The sequence below is a fragment of the Struthio camelus genome, chromosome 2 (assembly GCF_040807025.1).
Source record: "Struthio camelus isolate bStrCam1 chromosome 2, bStrCam1.hap1, whole genome shotgun sequence".
Lineage (NCBI taxonomy): Eukaryota > Metazoa > Chordata > Aves > Struthioniformes > Struthionidae > Struthio > Struthio camelus.
The window spans coordinates 12,022,015-12,038,984 of NC_090943.1; the positions used below are offsets into that span (position 1 = coordinate 12,022,015).

Sequence of the window (16,970 nt, forward strand, 5' to 3'; positions counted from 1 at the left end):
TTCATCCCAATTTGTGCAGTCTTTAGAGGAATTCTCCTGCATCCTACATGTAACTGAATCTCTCCTCAACCTTTTAATTTGCATTTTCCCTGGTGTATCATTCCCACTATAACCAAAGAAACAAGCAATCTTCCCTTTGCTCACTGACTCACTCAACAGCTTGACCATAGCTCTAACGCTCTTTCTTGCTGTTCCTCCAGATGACATTGTGAATAATAGTCTGCCCTAGTTTACATGGCATTACTTTATCAGAATGTTTGTTCTCTAATGCTTGTGATGCATTCGGAGATACTTCAGAATGAAAGGTAACGTAACAGACTACAAACTACATGGTGCTTCTCGTTTTTCAGTTTATGTAAGTATTGACACTACATCCATAATCCTGCTCTCTGAGATCCATCCCTCGAGCAGTAAGTTTGCCTACCTACCTGTTTTCTTCGTCCATAAAAATGTGTAATACAGGGTTTGTACTGGAAAGGTTTAACACTAACGTTTTATCTATATATTAACCGCTAGGTGGCACCTTGCATTTGGGTTTAAAAATTGCCAATTCAAAGATAAGTTTAGCACTTTTTAAACTAAGTGTGAGGGATACATCAAATGAAGTGAAAGGCCTTCAAAAAGGCCTTGAGCGAGGAGGTTTTCAACCAGTCCGTGGTTAGTTTTTGAACAGGGAAACATTTTTGATTTTTGTATTCAACTTGACAAAGCAGAAGCAATCTCACCTCTTCTTGGCAACGTTTTCCAGACTGCAGGTCTGAACAGCACAAGAGGTAATTTAGGCTGCATGAGAACAGACGAACACATGCGGACTGAAATTCTTTCTGCATTTTAACACAGCTAACAAGAAAGAAGGGCAAAAGAGGGGGTACAGAAATAACGAGATAGTAAATTGGAAGCAAAGCCAACAAACAGCAGAATGGCTAGAAGTGCCAATAGCAAGAAGACGGTGACAACAAGTAAGAAGACGGTGACAACAACACTGCTGCTCCAAGCTCCTTTGCTAGAGTCTTTCTCCATCTACTTTTGCCAGGACCCTGAGTGCACTAATAGTCCCCAATGGCCCTGCCTAGCCTCACTGGTGACCCCCCCTACCTACCCCCTTGCCCATGGGACCATTTAAGCCTGGGCCTTCAGCTACGTTTTAGGTGCCTCTTTGTCCAGCTTCACCACAGCCATACCCATCCCTGGCCATGGGCCCCATTGATCCTGACCCAACCTGTGGGTGACCGCCCGGGCCGGCCCTGGCCCCAGCTCCGCGGTGGTGCCTGATGCCAGGGCTAGGGCTGCCCTGCTCCCTTGGGGCGGTGGGACAAGCCCCGCAGCGAGGCCCGGCCCTGCCCCACCGGGACCCCTCGCAGCTCGCGGCTCCCCTCCCACAATGTCCTGACAACTGAGTTCAACCGAAAAGGAAAACACAGGCTGCAAAGCTGTCGACAAGGAGCTCCAATACACCTACACTGAGCTAAAGCACCATTGCACAACTGTGCAGAGTACACACAAGCTCTGATTGTTCAGAAATGCCGAGGAAATGTAAGCACAACCTTTTTTTTTTTTTAAATTATTGATCAACAAAAGTTGTGCACTCATAGCAAGTAAGGTTTGGAAGGCTACTGCATATATCGGATTCAATTAGTTAATGAGAAGGACAAAACAAATAGACTTTATCCTATATATACCTAACATGCTTACTTTTTACGGAATTCTAAAAGCCAGTTCTATTGCAAGCAATGGCAAAAATGCTGTTACTAAGACTTCTTGAGGGATTACTGGGTTTTCCTTAAATGAAAAATTTCAGAAGAAATGCCTTATTTCCTTTTTAAAAAACAGTTTCCCACCAGAAAACTAAATGTCTATGGGCCATTTTTTTTAAAAAAGAAAATATAATTTACATTTTTTAGGGTACTGTAATGAAATGTGAAAGTTCCAGCTGAAAACTTTGGGGAAAAAAAATTCTATCAAAATTTTCCAAGTAAATCATGCTTTCCGGTTACATAAAATGCTTTGGACACAACAGTGTTTGTCTTTGTATGAATGGACAGCACTCCAGTCTTGCCGTAAGAATGTCATTTGCTATTATAGGATAGCTATTCATGAGCTTACAGTCAAACTTGTAAGGGGTACCTACATCTTTACATTGCCCCAACTTAGGTAAGCCATACATTGTTTATAAAATTATATTAAGTACCAACCTCCTGTTCATATAAAACCCATCACAAAATATTAAATGTATCTGTAGAGAATAAAGTATTGTGACTATATATTGTGTTAGTGTGGATTATTTCTATACTGCGTGCTATTTGTTGTATTACCTTGAGTTTACTTAATGCTTTGGCATTCATTTTCAGGATTGCTGTGGTATTTGAACTTTGAATGTCATAATTGCCACGTCCAAAGCTGTCTCTATCTGGATCCAAGAGCAAGACTATGTAGGGGCCATGTTCCCTTCAAAATCTTCCCTAAACCAAAAGAAATTCCATTCTTGAAGTCCACGGGTGAATTTCTACTTACTTTTTGCAGGGAAGAAATTTTAAATCTTCAGAATTGTAGAATGTCACCTGCAGGCACATGTTGCTTCCCTTCCTTCCAAAAGGTGTGTTATTGTCACTCTTAATAGCCTTTATGATGTGAGAACGAGGCTGATCGAGACATTTTCTTGGCCTTCGCTGTTTATTTCCTGTTGGTTAGTTTTCAGTATGCAACTATGCTTCCTGTAACTCCTTTCATTTAAGGTTCTTTCTCACCCACTGCTCAGCCTCCTCAAAAGACCAGCCATGTCACATTCATTTCCGCCCTAAAATAATTACGTACAGCTTTCACCAAAGCCCAGAAGTTGTCAACACCATGGGGATGGACACAGCATTATGGATTTCATTAATGATGACACTTTATTAATGGAATCCCATAAATAGACAAACATTCAAAGTAAGCTTCCCACAGCTCCTTAACTATTTGTGAAAAAATGCATGGACCAAAAAGTAGCAGCATGTCTGTACTACAGTTAGGAAAGCAGCAGCCCAGAGATTAGAGAAACCTGAAGTTGTCCTGCCAAGAGCTACAGGAGCTGCATGAAAGAAAGCTTCAGGAACCCACAACCTCATTTAATTCTGCATTTAACTCTACCTCAGATAACGCTAAACAACACCGTAGTCTGAAGTACTGACTTATTTTTACTGAGAAAACAGCTGCAAAAAACCCAAACAAATAATGATGGAACACTTTTGATGAGACTGAGCACTTCCAGCTTTCCTGGGAGGATTATGAAACCTTTGAGGAGATTGATCCATAATCCATTTTTCTTTCTCACGTAGCAAGAAAGAGACTTCATCTGGCTTCACGTAATTCTCTTGTACTTTTACTGATGGGGAAGACAGAGCGATCTTCAGGTTCGCAAAGCTATAACCGCTGTCAGTCCCCCTTTCAGGCCCTATATGAACATACGCTTAGAACTCAAGATGTGTCCTCTCTTACTGGAGGAATAAACCTAAAAACAAGGATTAGTTAGATAAACTAACTTTTGGATAACTTGCAACAGGTCTATCATTCGAATATCCATCCTGCCATTCTGGAGAGCATTCTGAAAGATGTGCCATACTTTTCACAAGACCCTAGGGATGGTGCTGGAATCACTCAGTGAAATTCTACTCTCAGTGTGTAATTCAGGAGATTAGAGGAGATAGTGACATTGGTCCCTCTCACTTTAAATTTATGAATAAGTTAAAGTATCCTTTTGATAGCCCTGTCTGTTTTAATTTTCTGTTACTTGCTGCATTCTGAGGCTGCTCTTTGAAAGGTTTATGAAATTGTTCTGTGCGAATTCTTTCCAAAGCCATTTCTCTTTCTGTCTATATCCCTTGCACAAAGTTAAGATGTCATATCTAAAATTAAAAATGTTATCTGGCATATGGGTCTCACAAAAAACACATTCGGAAAGCAAGAGCTGAAAAGACTGATGTAACTGTGCAGCCACACAGTCCAAAATGAATTAAAAAAAAATTCAACTTCATTGCTTCCATAATGAAATTTTTTTATACATTTTTGTTACAGAAACCTGTTATAGAGTCTATCAATATATTTTTAAGGGATGTGAGTTTGAAAATTTTTCACCATGAGATTTCACTTTTCATTTAAAGGTGAACAGAATGAATCCATTACCCTGAAATATCAAATAAAGACAGAAAATTGCAGTTGTCCGATTTTTATTTATTTTCAACATTTTTTATTGGGTGCTCTTTTTTGTGGTATGAGTACAAGCCATGGAGAATCAGTAAAAGACCAAATTTTGTTTTCCTATATACAACTCGAAATCCATACCTATTATGAACAACTTAAAATGGAATTTATCTGCCACCCAGAAATGAGAGCACAAAAAAAAGCAACCCACCTTAGGCTTCCAGCTTATGTACAACTACATCCATGCCTTAGGTGGTGTCAAATTATAGGAGGAAGGAGGACAACAGATGTGGATGGAAGCTAATGCAATCTTCATGAAGTAAACATTTAAATTTGCTAGAAATCACTGAGGAGGGGTAGGTGCCGCTACAGATTTTGGAGAGTGACTTTCTTCCCCTAAGTTGAGTGTAATGCACTCTGCTAACCAAAACAATATGTGCTAATGCTTAAAATTACCTCAAAGTGCATAAAGCAGGTTGTTTGCATTGCTGTTTAAGAGTCTGAGGTTAGTAAATGAGTAGAATTTTGGCAGATTGGGTCCTGTCCTTTTAATGCATCTTTAACATTGTTTAGAAGATAAATACACAGTATTAATACAACTTTTTTTGCAAAATACTTCATGACTTAAAAGCAATAGTGTAAGCAGGTCCTCCATGGACTTCATAGTCAATGATTTTAGGAGCACTACAGAAATTACTGAATAAAATTCTTCAGCCCGTGTTATGAGGCAGGTCAGGTAAGAGAACTTTTACATTGTTTTATGTTGTCAAAAACACCAAAACAGCCTTTAAACCTTTCCTTTATGTCTCCCTAGCTGATGTGGAAACATTAGATAAGGTATTCCATAAATAGTTGTCTTCCAGACCAAAGGAGAAGCTGCCTATCCCATAAGATTTGGACCCTCCAGAGCTCAGTAGCTATGCATGCCAAGCAAGTTTCGCAGCATGACACAGATGTGAAAGCTTCTCAGGAGCCCAAGAAGTCAATGGAAAAAATTGCCCCTCATTTTGACAATGGGGGCCTAAGCCTCCAGTAGACAAACTCAATGAACCTTTATTTTCAAATTCTATCCAGCAACCTCAACTGGATTTCATTATAGCTTTTGTGATGCAGGTAACACATATTAAAGTAAGTCAGAAAAGTGTGACAAGGGCTGTATAACCACCTTTCCCTTTCAGGAAAAAAAAAAAAAAGAGTAGGTTTCCTGGATTTCTTGTAATGAAATAGCTTTCAAATGAAATAGAAGTTTTAGGCATGAGCTTACACTTGGACTAGTTCCAGTTTGCCAATTTTCATTAATAGTTCTGCTTTATCAGCAGTCCGAGTGTAGCTGTGACAATCCGCATACCTCTGTTCAAAAGACTTCCTATATTTTCAAATGAACACATAAAGTTTATTGGTAAAATAAGGACACAGAGAGAAAGTTTTTTTTTTAGGACATACAAATGATTATTTTTAACATAGGCTCTTCTGGACAGGTTCTTGGTAATACTATCCACATAACATGAAGCATAGAATAAATTCTCCTAGCACATTAAAGCATGCAGCTTCTAAAATGGGCTCACTACCCCAAGGGCTTTATTCCAGTCTCCTACAAAATAGAATAGTCCATTAGTTTCTGCCAGGCATTCAGTAAATATATAAATCCTTCCACTGCTATTTTTCTCTACCTGCAGGACTGAATCAACAGCATCAGACATACTGTCTCCTTCCATGACTTGGAGTTCTTACAAGGCAGTTTGCCTTCAGGAGGCCACTGTGCTTCAGGTGAAAGGAAGCTTTCAAGAGCCTATTGACAGAAAACCTCTTTCTTTTCCCAGAAAAGCCAAAGCGAAACTGGTGCTCATCACAAGCATATTCTTAGAGCAGCCCAGCATCTGGGATCCCAAAACTGAATCTTGAAGCAAGTTGACTTCCAAAGCCTTAAAAATCTCTAATAGCGAATTTATTAATTCAAGATTAAACTCATTAAGCACGACTAGTAATTATTTCTCCATCTGGCTTTACAGTGGTATTATTTATGTAACAGCTAACTCTCTTTACCACTCATAAATAAAAAAATCTTACTGGAATAATTCATCTACATTCAGATTTGCTTGGAAGAGATATTCATGCAAATGATTCACTGTTGTTATAATTTTTCTAATTACTGATCTAGATTAATCAAAAGGAGAAGTGATAGTAACATATAAACTGCTGATGATCCTTTTAATTATTTTATTTTAGACAAATTGATATTGAAGTATGCACTGAGGGAGCTACACATTCAAATCAAGAAGAGAGATGGAGAAAGGATCATGAGTTGGGACTCATGTTTATGCTTAAGGGACACTGCAGATGGTAGGTCCTTGGGGGACCATAATCTTCTTCAGAAGCACATTCTAAGGGGACTGAATATGGAAAAAGACACAGCCTATGCACCACCTAGTCAGCTAAGGAAATAACTGCACTGCAGGAGCTGTAGTCCTCCAAGCAGCCCAGTTATTCTGAGATAATAAGTACCTGGTCTAGAATATCAAAATGCAGGATACTGATGAGATGTATGACTTTGCAGAACTAATTTGAAATTAAATATTTCCAGCTACTGTGAAAGGATATTGACAATGGAAAGGTATTGATTAGTCTTAGTTGTATCACTACTTTAACATCAAAAATTTATTTTAAGTTGAAAAACTTAGTTGCCTTTATAGATATTTTCAACATCTAAAATTTCTTCCTCACGTTTCTAAGTCTCTCTGGAAGCCCACTCTTTCCCTTCAATATTATACACGTTACCAGAGGAGTACTGGGCAGGTACCATATGCAAGCACTTCATACCTTTACACCAATAGGAGCAGAGAGAGTGCTTTTTGCGCACAAGTGTTGGCATATGGCTTACAAAGAAAACTAAAGTATTGATACCTTCAACAGTAAAATTAATAAATTTAATAAATTCATTCTTACAACTTTCCTAAAAAAATCTAAGAACTTTAATAAGTTCTGGCTCAAGGTTAGTATTGTAGCTACTTTAATGTTATGGATTTGCTTTTCATTTCCCTTTCTGGATCTATTACCTTCACGCTTTGTCTGCTGAAAAAAATGGCTGTATTAGCAGCACCAACTTCCAGGAAAAATGTCACCCTTTTTGTTTGTTTTCTGATGTTCTTATGTTCTACCCACATGATACCATAGCAAGAAAATCTAGGAAAAGCTTAAAAAACAAACAAAAAAAAAATCCAAAAGGCTACTTTTTCCTCTTCCTTCTTTCCTCTCTCAAATTACAATTGACCATATCTGTATTTATGTATCTGCCTATCTAAAGAAAAAATGAAAACAAAGTAATACAGTAAATTTGCTTTCTGAATGCAACACTACTGTCCAATTTTCTTTCACATGACCCTATGGACTTCTGGGGATGAATCTGATCTTCTGCCTAAAATGCCTTCTCCTCTGGAAGGCCAGTGATCATTCTTATCACTTTTGAGAGAAACATTTTACTTTCAACCAGAGCCAGAGAGAGACACTGGATCAAGGCTTTCGGACTCTTTGCTGTTTCCCTGTCCTTTTCCTCAGATACGTTCTTCCTGCTGTCCCCATCATCACAAGCCTGCCTCTCCACCTGTGAAAAGTACTAGCGGCACCAGTCTAAGACGTGTTTATCTGCTCCCACCTAGTGTCCCACTCAGCGTGCCTAGCCCAGCACACCTCCCACCCCTTGCCACAGCTGTACCTTTAACTCAAAGGCAGCCTGAATTCTAAAATAAGTAAGCACAGTACAGAAAAATTTGGCAATTGTAGTCAAGCCAGCAAAGCAGATAAAAGGAGAAAGTCTCCATTACTCCAGTTGTCTCCACATTACAGCTTATCTTCTCTTACCTCTGTAGTCCACTGGCTTGGCATTCTTTAGGAGCTCCAAGCACCTTGTTTCCTCTTTATGAATCTCCAGCTGAAATCTGCATTCTGGATGGATGCCATTCACCTGTTTCAAGTTAACAAACATGCCATGGTGTGGAAGCGCCAATTAAAATGTTTCATGAAGGATGCAACTACCTATAAGGAAAACTACAACTTTAACTGGTACTATTTTGGCCCAAGCGTATGCTAGGCATTTTACAGACACAGTCATCGCCCGTTTTAACTTCTCACACTTTGACTTTTCAAAACAAAATGTTAAAATACTGCAGTACCATAAAAAGAGCCCTGCCTGGCTCCTTCCTGTGGCACTCCAAAGCCAACTGTTATTAAGATAGAATTCCTAACCTCCTAGTGCATTCACCAACATTGTTTACTGAGACTTTTTTCCTTTGGAAAAAACAGTGAGTTAATCTGCACTCTGTAATAGCAAGACTGAAGCAAGAAAGCAAACACGTTTGCTTTTTCGCTTTTGTGTTAAGTTAGGAAAGCTGAAAGTCTAATATGAATCACAGAATGTGAAAGCTGATCAAATTGCATTATCTTTGATGTGGTAAATTTTGCTTTTCTTCCCTTTTCCCCAATGTACGTTTTATCTCCTCAAGGGCCCCGGACTTGATTACTTGATTCAAGCCAGTGCCACACAGGGGAAAAAACAAAAACAAAAACCTCCTTTTAAAGTGAAAACACTACAGCTTTTACTTGCTTACAGTCCTGTCATCAGGTCTGCTCAGATTTTCAGGAAGGGTTATTTGTGTCCATGGGAAGGGACAGGGATGTAGCAGTTATGGGGAGAGAGACAAGATACAGGGAAGTTGCACTGAACCCAACAGGAGAACATGGGGAGTTCATAAGAAACTGTATGGGAGAAACAACTGAGCAAGAAGGTGACAAATGAGAAAGTGTGAATGTCACTGGAGCTAAAGGGATAGTGAGACTAGCCCAAATAAAACAAGAACATAATGAAATAAGATGTGAATATGCTGTACTTCAGTCACGTGTATACTTCTTAGATACAAAGAAAAGGGTGATCTCTCTCAAAAAGTTTCTTTGCTCCTCTGTCTTTCTTGCTTTTCCTGGGAGACACTTAATAGTAGAATCTTATAATACTCTCTGATTTGTAAGATGTTATTTTTCAAAAATGACAATACTTAACTAATCAAGCTAGAGTCCAGGCCCCAGAACCTACAACCCAGGGCTAGGACTGAGCACCTGGCTATGCTAGTCTCCCCTTGTGGGCAAGCTACCCGCACAGCTTTTCAAAACACAGCATAATAGCCTGAAGCATAAGCAGCAGGAGCTATTAGGAAAACTCATGAAAATCTGTCTGTTCTTCTCCAGAAGTCTCATTTCATTTCCCTTTCTATAAGATGAGAGCCTCACTTCCTTTTCCCCCATCCTTTCTCTGTTTTACCTATTTAAATTATATGCTTTCAGGGTAGAATTTTTTACAGCGACTTTGTACATAGCCCTAACATAAATTAGGATTTCTAATAATTAGCACAGAAATTTCAAAATTAACCTGAAAATATCTGCATTTTGTTATGTATTATCTGCCTTTCAGATAGCTCCCAAATGCCCAAGTAAAGGAAATGTTTTAGAATGCTTTCTGCTTTTGCATAACATATTTCGAAAAAAAATTATTTTTGCCAATTTGCAAAAATTAAGTAACTGACAAGAGGTATTCTACTCATAAAAAAAAAAAATTCTAACTAGTGGAACTTGAAAAGCTAAGTTCCAGTAAAGAAGAATTTTAACTAAATGAGGAATAAAACATAGTAGCTGCTTCAATGGAGAAACTTGGTAAACGAGTGACTTCTCTCATTTTTATCAAGGGCAAGTTCCCCGATACCAGCGATCTGATACGCAAGAGTACTTTGAGAAGATAAATTTGGTAGTACCCTAAGATAATGCAATGTTACTTTTCAAATGCTGAGCGCATTTCAAACAGTAATAGACTTTCTTCTAATACATAGTCTAGTTTAAATCAGATGTACTTCACCAGGCTAAGGAAACCTAGGGTTCAAGACTACGCGGCACTGACCATATCCCAAAACGCAGCAAGAACCCTGAAATAGATTTTGAGGGCACTCACCACTTTTCCGGGTTAGTCAAATCTTTGCTTCCTTCTTTTCCACTGCTCTATTCAAGGATAGATTACTTTTGTAAGCAGTGCATACAGAACTGTGCCATGTATTACAGAAATACATAGTTAGTTGGAAAGGCAGCTGAAGAGCCTTACTGCATTTTTAATAGCAGAACAATTTTTAAGGTATCCAAAACAGCAGTTTAACCAGAAAAACATTGCTACTGTCAAACATTTTACATTTACCATCAACTTGATTTCTCACCTTCGGTGGAAACGACCTGTGATTTTAAATTTATGACACCAAAAAATGGAAAGACTTAGAGGGCATATTCTCTTTGCAAATCCCCTTTCATTCTACGCTTTTGCCAGCGGCTGAAGAAAAACTTAACAATATAAAGCTGTAAGAAGGATGACACGCTGCACCGGAAGATTTTAATACCCTAACGTTTTATACAATTATCGCAGAAGAGAAGTTAACCGTGCAGCATTTCCTCCCGTATCCTAACTTCTCACGGCCCTCCAGCGCTCCGCGGTCCCGGGACAACTGCTCGGGAGCTGGCGGTGCCCTCCCTCCAGCGCCCTCACCAGCACGGCAGCGAGGGCCGGGGCCACTCTCAGCCCCTCTTTCTACACGTTTTAAGCCGTCTACGGAAAAAAAAAGGGGGGGGGAGAGGGAAAAAGGGAGCCCCTCCGAGCCGCGCTGAAGAGCCGGGCGCTGCTGCCGGGTGGCGGGCGGCTCGGGGGCAGGACGAAGGCTGCGCCCCAGCGCTGCCCCGCGCCCGCTTTTCGCCCGAGAAAGGCGAAATTAACCGAGAGCGTGGCCGCTACCGCGGCGCGGAGGGGAGCCCGGGGCTGCGAGGGAGAGACGGGCAGCTGGCGGGCAGCCCGCGGTGACTTACCCGCCGCAGGCTCCCGCAGAGGCAGAGCAGGAGGATCGGCAGGTGCCTCATGCCCGCCGAGCGCCGGGCCGGCAGCCGCTCCGCGCCGCTCCGCGCCGCCCAGCAGGAACCGGCTCCCGCCGCCGCACCATAGGGGCCGCCGCGCCGCGCCGCTCCGCACCGCTGCCGGGGCGCGCCGAGCCCCCCCCGCCCCGCTCCGCTCCCCCGGCCCGCGGGGCTGGAGGCGGCTGCCGCACCTGCCGCCCGCCCGCCCTCGGCTCCCGGCCCCGACTGCGCCCTGCCCGCCGCCGCCGCCGCTGCGGCTCCTCCTCTGCACCCCGCCTGGCCTCCCCCTCCTTATCTCCTCCTCCCGCCGCCCGCCTGCCGCGAGGGGTGCGAGCCGGGCGCCCTTCCTCACCCGCCCCCCCTCCGCGCAACCCCTCCGCCTCTCCTCCCCTCGCCCCCCGCGGGCGCCTCTCGGGGGGGCCGGGGGCTCCGTGCCGGCGGCGCGGCCCTCGCCAGCCGCCCACCTTCGGGCCCGTCCCCCCCCGCCCCGGCCGGGCACACGCCGACCCGCACTGCCCGTGCGGCTGGGCGGATAAGCATCCCTGGTCCCCAGTCTCCCCCCCCCCACCAACCCCTCCCCAGCTGTGGTTTTTTTTTTTTTTTGTTCGAGGCCTCAGTAGAAGACCCAGCAGTTTAGGGCGACCCTATGTTATTGCCTGGCAATTTATACCAGGCGTCAGTCCTGGTTTTTGCCTCAGCAGGCTTATAAAATATATAATTCAGTGGCACTGATGTTGACCCATGCCTGTTGTCATAGAAAAAAGCCGAGTTTATGTGCTGGCTTTTAGCTGAAAATGAGAATAAATTAGAATCCTCTTTCTGCTGTCTTGTATATGCTGTAATTGAAGTGCCAGATATTAAAAGGGATTGAGCGGGCAACATCCCATTCTCTCCTAAATAGCGTTACGCCACCTGAAACAGCCAGCTATGAAAAAAGAGCAAGGACACTTCTGGTACAAAGCTGAAGAGAATTTTCGTAATTGTTGATTACATTTACAAAACTTCTCTCAAAGACCAGGTTACAACTTTGTGGTGTCATTGAGAAGAAATGCTACAAACTGTAACGAGCAGCGTTACACCTGCATGCTGACGGTGGAGAGGTTAACAAAAAAAGAAAAACGTAGGGCCACATATGAACAAGTAATGAGAATATTTTCGTTATAACAGAAACTAGTACCCCTTTGGCCTGACACTGATCCTGGGCTCCCAATTATTTACACAAGCAGTTTGGGGAGGCCCTGAAAGGAAAGGAAAGCACACAGCCTTAGCAAAGGGGTTTCTTCACCACATGCGTTTTGCTCTTAGCAATTACTAAAGAGGTATAGCCTTTCCAAAGGGACAAACTTAAAACTATATCTCTAGTCTTATCTATGATGGGAATCTGACATCTTATCATTATTTCAAGGTGCTGGAAATCTGTTTTCTCTTTCGTTAGAAGTTATGTCTTGCACTTTGTGATGACCGGCTTCCTGCTAAGAAAGCAGTCCATCTTAAATTTAGTCACTCTCATCAGTGGATTGAATTTATACATGCAAGGCTCTGCAGGTACCTGAGCAGTAAACCCAACAACAGTCCCTGCGCAGAGGAACTGCCAGGTGGGAGCTGTGGGAGCAGTCCAGGAGCTGAGGACACAAGGATTGCCAGACACCAAAACCCCATGTTTGATACTTAGATCAAATGATTCATTAGGCTGTTGCAGCGGGGTATCCTGGGAATCTAGTTAGCAAATTACTGTTGACGTTCTGTGTAGACGCAGTCTGGGGAACTGCCATCGTTATTCCTTTTGTGGCATGACAGAAACTGGTATCTAGGGGGTAAGGCCATGCGCCCCAGAACTGGCAAGGAAGTTATGAAACTTGCCATCTATTCTATCAGAAGACGGTCAAGAGTCAGACTTTCTGTGATGTTTTGTTTTCAATGAATCAGCATTTTGGGGTGAAAAAAAATTCATTGGAAGTTTCCCAGCCATCTCTTCTGTCACTCTTACTAATGACTCTTTGACATGAAAGAGACAACAAATGAAAGAGATACATCAAACACTAATATTTTTATTTAGCTATAGCTAAGTGCTTTTTTGCCTGAAAAGAATACAAATCATTAATGGAAGAAGCCCAGAAAATACGCTTTAAGTTCTTTTCGCTTAAGCATAGCACAGTTCTGTTCCCTGTTATAGCAGATGCAGACGGAAGAGAGAAAAAGGCAAAAAAGAAATGAACGCAGCTGTTGATATATAGAGGAATAAGACTGATATTCTTATGCAACAAAGAACAGACAGCGTTACGAGGGAAGCAGGGAGGCATATAAATTTAGACAATCAGTATAGGCTTGATGTCATTTCCAAGAATGACTTGGTGAATTTGAAGAAAAGAACAAAGAGATTTTTTGGAGGTTGTGGAGTCATCTATGAGGTGCAGACATGGAGGAAAAGGACTGAGTCCAAAAAAAGGAGAGAAACTCCTATCTCTGTCCCAAAGCAGCTGCTAAAGAAGTTAACGTAGTTTGATTGCAAAGGATATAATTTTAAGTCAGTAGAGCCCTGAGAGGGCTATAGAAATGAAAATGGGAAATTTAGTGGCAGGGAATAGTGACACAGTGACAAGCAATGCCAAGCTGTTGCAAGCACTCCGCTCCCACAGCACTTTCAGGAGACAAAAAGTTTGCTCCAGTTCCAGCTGTCAGAAAAGTAGTGAAACTGCTAAGGAGAGGTACAAGCCAGTAAAGTTACCAGTTACAAGTACTTTCTGCCTGTCCAGCTCTCTCTTCAAAGTCCTCTAATACCTTGTGTACATAATAAGTTGCTAATAGGACTTTTGGTCAGGCCCCTGGAGAACAAGCTGACAGCTTTCTGTACTGGACAATGACATCAAGCCCTTTTAATCTGAATCCTGATTTAAATTGTTTGTGCAGTTCAAGATGTTCTGACAATTTGTATTTTATCCACAAATCATGTTCCTGTCATACATTTTAAGACAAAAAGCCTTGCTTTCATTGTTTAAAAAGAGTTTTTCTTTTCTTCAATCCTCTAACAATTACTGTTTACACAATGCATAACATACAGTTGCCAGAAATCCCCAAACAGTACGTAAAAACTTACAAGGATTTTCCTCAAGGCATGTGCATAAGCCATCTTAGTCTAAGTGCCTCTTTCAGGAGTGGCTATCTCGTGAGCTGCTCAAGCTATTTTATGTGTTTCTAGTTCTGTTTTCTAGACCTCAGAGAGATCTTTTTCTCTCACTGAGTGCAGATGCACTAAATCATAGTGCAGAAGGAGTGCTCTTCACACCAAGTCTTTATCTCCCGAGTGCACACTGTACTGTCATCCTGCATTTGGTTAGGCTTTTTTTCTGCGGTTCGAATGCCTAGAGGAAGATTTAATCAGCCATGGAAACAGAAGTTAAAGAGGATTTCCAAGAAAAAGGGAAGGTTTGCTTGTGCCTTTAACGTATGTGTTTGTACCTGTTATATTACAGAAAAAGAATGAAGGTTCCCCAAAATTTCAGCATGAGTAAGTTCTCCAAACTGTTAACGTGGATTACATTGTTGAGCCTGTTCCAGTGATCAGATCAGTGCACAACAGTGAAGGTGCCTTTTGTATGTTCCAGGCCTGAGTGGGGGCAAACAGAACATGTCCTACTAATGCAAGTCAGAATTCAAATCTTCACCAGTCTCCAGGGGCCCCGGTGGCTACAGTAGAGCCCTGCGGAGAAACCAAACTCCCTTGCTACAGTCCAACAAGTGTCAAAGTTGACCTGCCTGCACCAAATATCCTAGGAGTTGGAGACTTGAGGTGAGGATGGTCCTTCTGAGCTTCTCAGAAGTTCTTAGAGGTTCTTTTGGGTAAACAAAGGAAACTCTCATCAGTGTACTTCATCAGAAGCTCAGGCAGATGTTCAGAGAAATCCTCCTAGTTATTTTGAATTTTTGCAGTCATTAGTGGTCATCCTTTGTCTACATAATCCTCTTGAACTCTGTGCTTGTTTCTTGGACAGAGAAGCAGTGCTGTGCAGAGGAAAGGTCTTCTAAGGAAAGGCCATCCTTAAGTGCCGTCTCAGCCTTTCCACTCTCTTCCATTTCAGCATCCCCAACAATACTTGTTTTCTCTGGGCACAAAGAGGAGGCTATCGTTGATGCACCAATTACTTCCAAAACTGCCTTTTTGCAATGGCCTGCAAAACTGCAGTTTAACAACAGCAGCGTACCGAATACATCCAAACAGTACATATCCCTGACCAGCAATCTAACGATATGAAGAACCATTCATAATGATCCTTCTATAATTTAAAAAAAGCTTGACTACCCCAAAGTGTATTTCTGCAGATTAGAAATACAAAGAAATTATATGAAAAAAAAGGAAAGACTTTTTTCTTGGGTGTGCTAAGCTCTGGACTCTTAGACTATTAAATGGCTTAATTAAGGAGTTGTCTGTAACGAAAGACTTTGGTTTGGATATGGCACAAGGACTTTAAGTAGACTCTAAGTAGTACTCTAAATAGACTACATACATATATATATATATATATATATATATACACTGTAATACTTAGGGTAAAGCATGCAATTTCCTCCTCTGTCCCTCAGATTTGTAAGATGCTTTGTGATTTCCAAAGAGCAAGAGGAGGTCCCTTCATTATGAGGAGCCTTTCCAGTTCCCAGATCAGTGTATTCTGCTTTTCCTATTTCCATTTCAAGCAGGTCCTTTCATTAATAGCTATTGAACACATTAAATTAATGGGTATTCTACTGCAGTCACATGCGTAGATGAAGTAGAATCTGAACTTTTATATTTATAAATTAAATATAATGTAAACAATTTGAGTATCTGACATACTGTAAGTAGTTGGCCAGTAGCTTGTCAGCTATGATTTATTAGAAGGTCTGATCAGCGATTTTTGAGTCTTTCACTGGACATAAGAAATCAGATCTTTTTATATCTGAAAATGAGAAATATTTTTATGGTGATACAATGAAGGGAAAATTTTCCTCATTGGTTTTAGATATATAATGGTTAGTTATTATTATTATTATTATTATTATTATTATTATTATTATTATTATTTATATTATTTTAGGGAAATGATAGACTTTGCCAAAATTCAAGAGTCAAACCCAGCAAATCTCAAGAAACTACAGGAAAAAGGAACTGACAGAATAGAAGACAAGGCTTTAGAAAAGTAGGGAAAGAATAAGTACGGAAGGGAAGACAAATGGAAAATAGAATAAAATGCATATAGATTTTATCAAGAATAATTTGCGCTAGCTTAATCCAATAGTTTTCTTTGCTAAGACATGATTTTCTACACAAATGAAATATATTAAATCTGTTCTAGAGAGCCTCCTGTGAAGTGTCTGATACAGCGCTACAGAAACTACTAGTTAAAATTGAAATGATGAGGCTCAGTGCAAAATTTATTTTGTGGTCAAAAATGGGGTTAAATGGACCTGACAAGTCCTGCTGAAGCATAAACAGGAAGATGAAAGGAAGATAACAGTGAATTTCCTCAAACATCAGGCTGGGTTCCTATTGTGATGCTTTCAGTAATGACTTTCAATTTGAAAACAACCTTAAAATTTGCTAATGATTCAAGGTGTTCTCCATAGCAAGCAGGGTCTGGGTATCTCACAGAACTGGATCAACTGAAAATGAAGTACTAGAAAAGTGTTGTAAATTTAATAGTACAGAATAGAAGGTCATGCGCTAAAGAACCATGAACAAGTATTTCCAGTGCAGATAAGCTAAAGGGCAACAACAGGAAATCCTGTGTGTGCTCACCAGTGTGTGGCAAATATGAGTCTGAATGTGACATAACTGTGAAAAAGAAATACAATCTTAGGACATACAGGAGAGAGACTTGCCATAGAGTTAGAAAAGTAGT

The 16,970-nt window shown here is 41.1% G+C and overlaps 1 protein-coding gene across 2 annotated transcripts in view; it reads right to left on the reverse strand.

Annotated features, from left to right (window-relative positions):
• VIPR2 (vasoactive intestinal peptide receptor 2) overlaps nt 1-11,213 on the reverse strand; it is a 64,444-nt gene extending 53,231 nt beyond the window's left edge. Inside the window, exons 1-2 of one of the 2 annotated variants that reach the window (XM_068934297.1) lie at nt 11,053-11,213; nt 8,029-8,131 (exon numbers count right to left, since the gene is read on the reverse strand). In XM_068934297.1, the coding sequence (XP_068790398.1) occupies nt 8,029-8,131; nt 11,053-11,103 (154 nt within the window). In that variant the 5' untranslated portion in view covers nt 11,104-11,213. The remainder of the gene's footprint in view (nt 1-8,028; nt 8,132-11,052) is intronic. The other variant, XM_068934296.1, reaches the window with a different exon arrangement.
• Between the last annotated feature and the right edge of the window lie 5,757 nt (nt 11,214-16,970).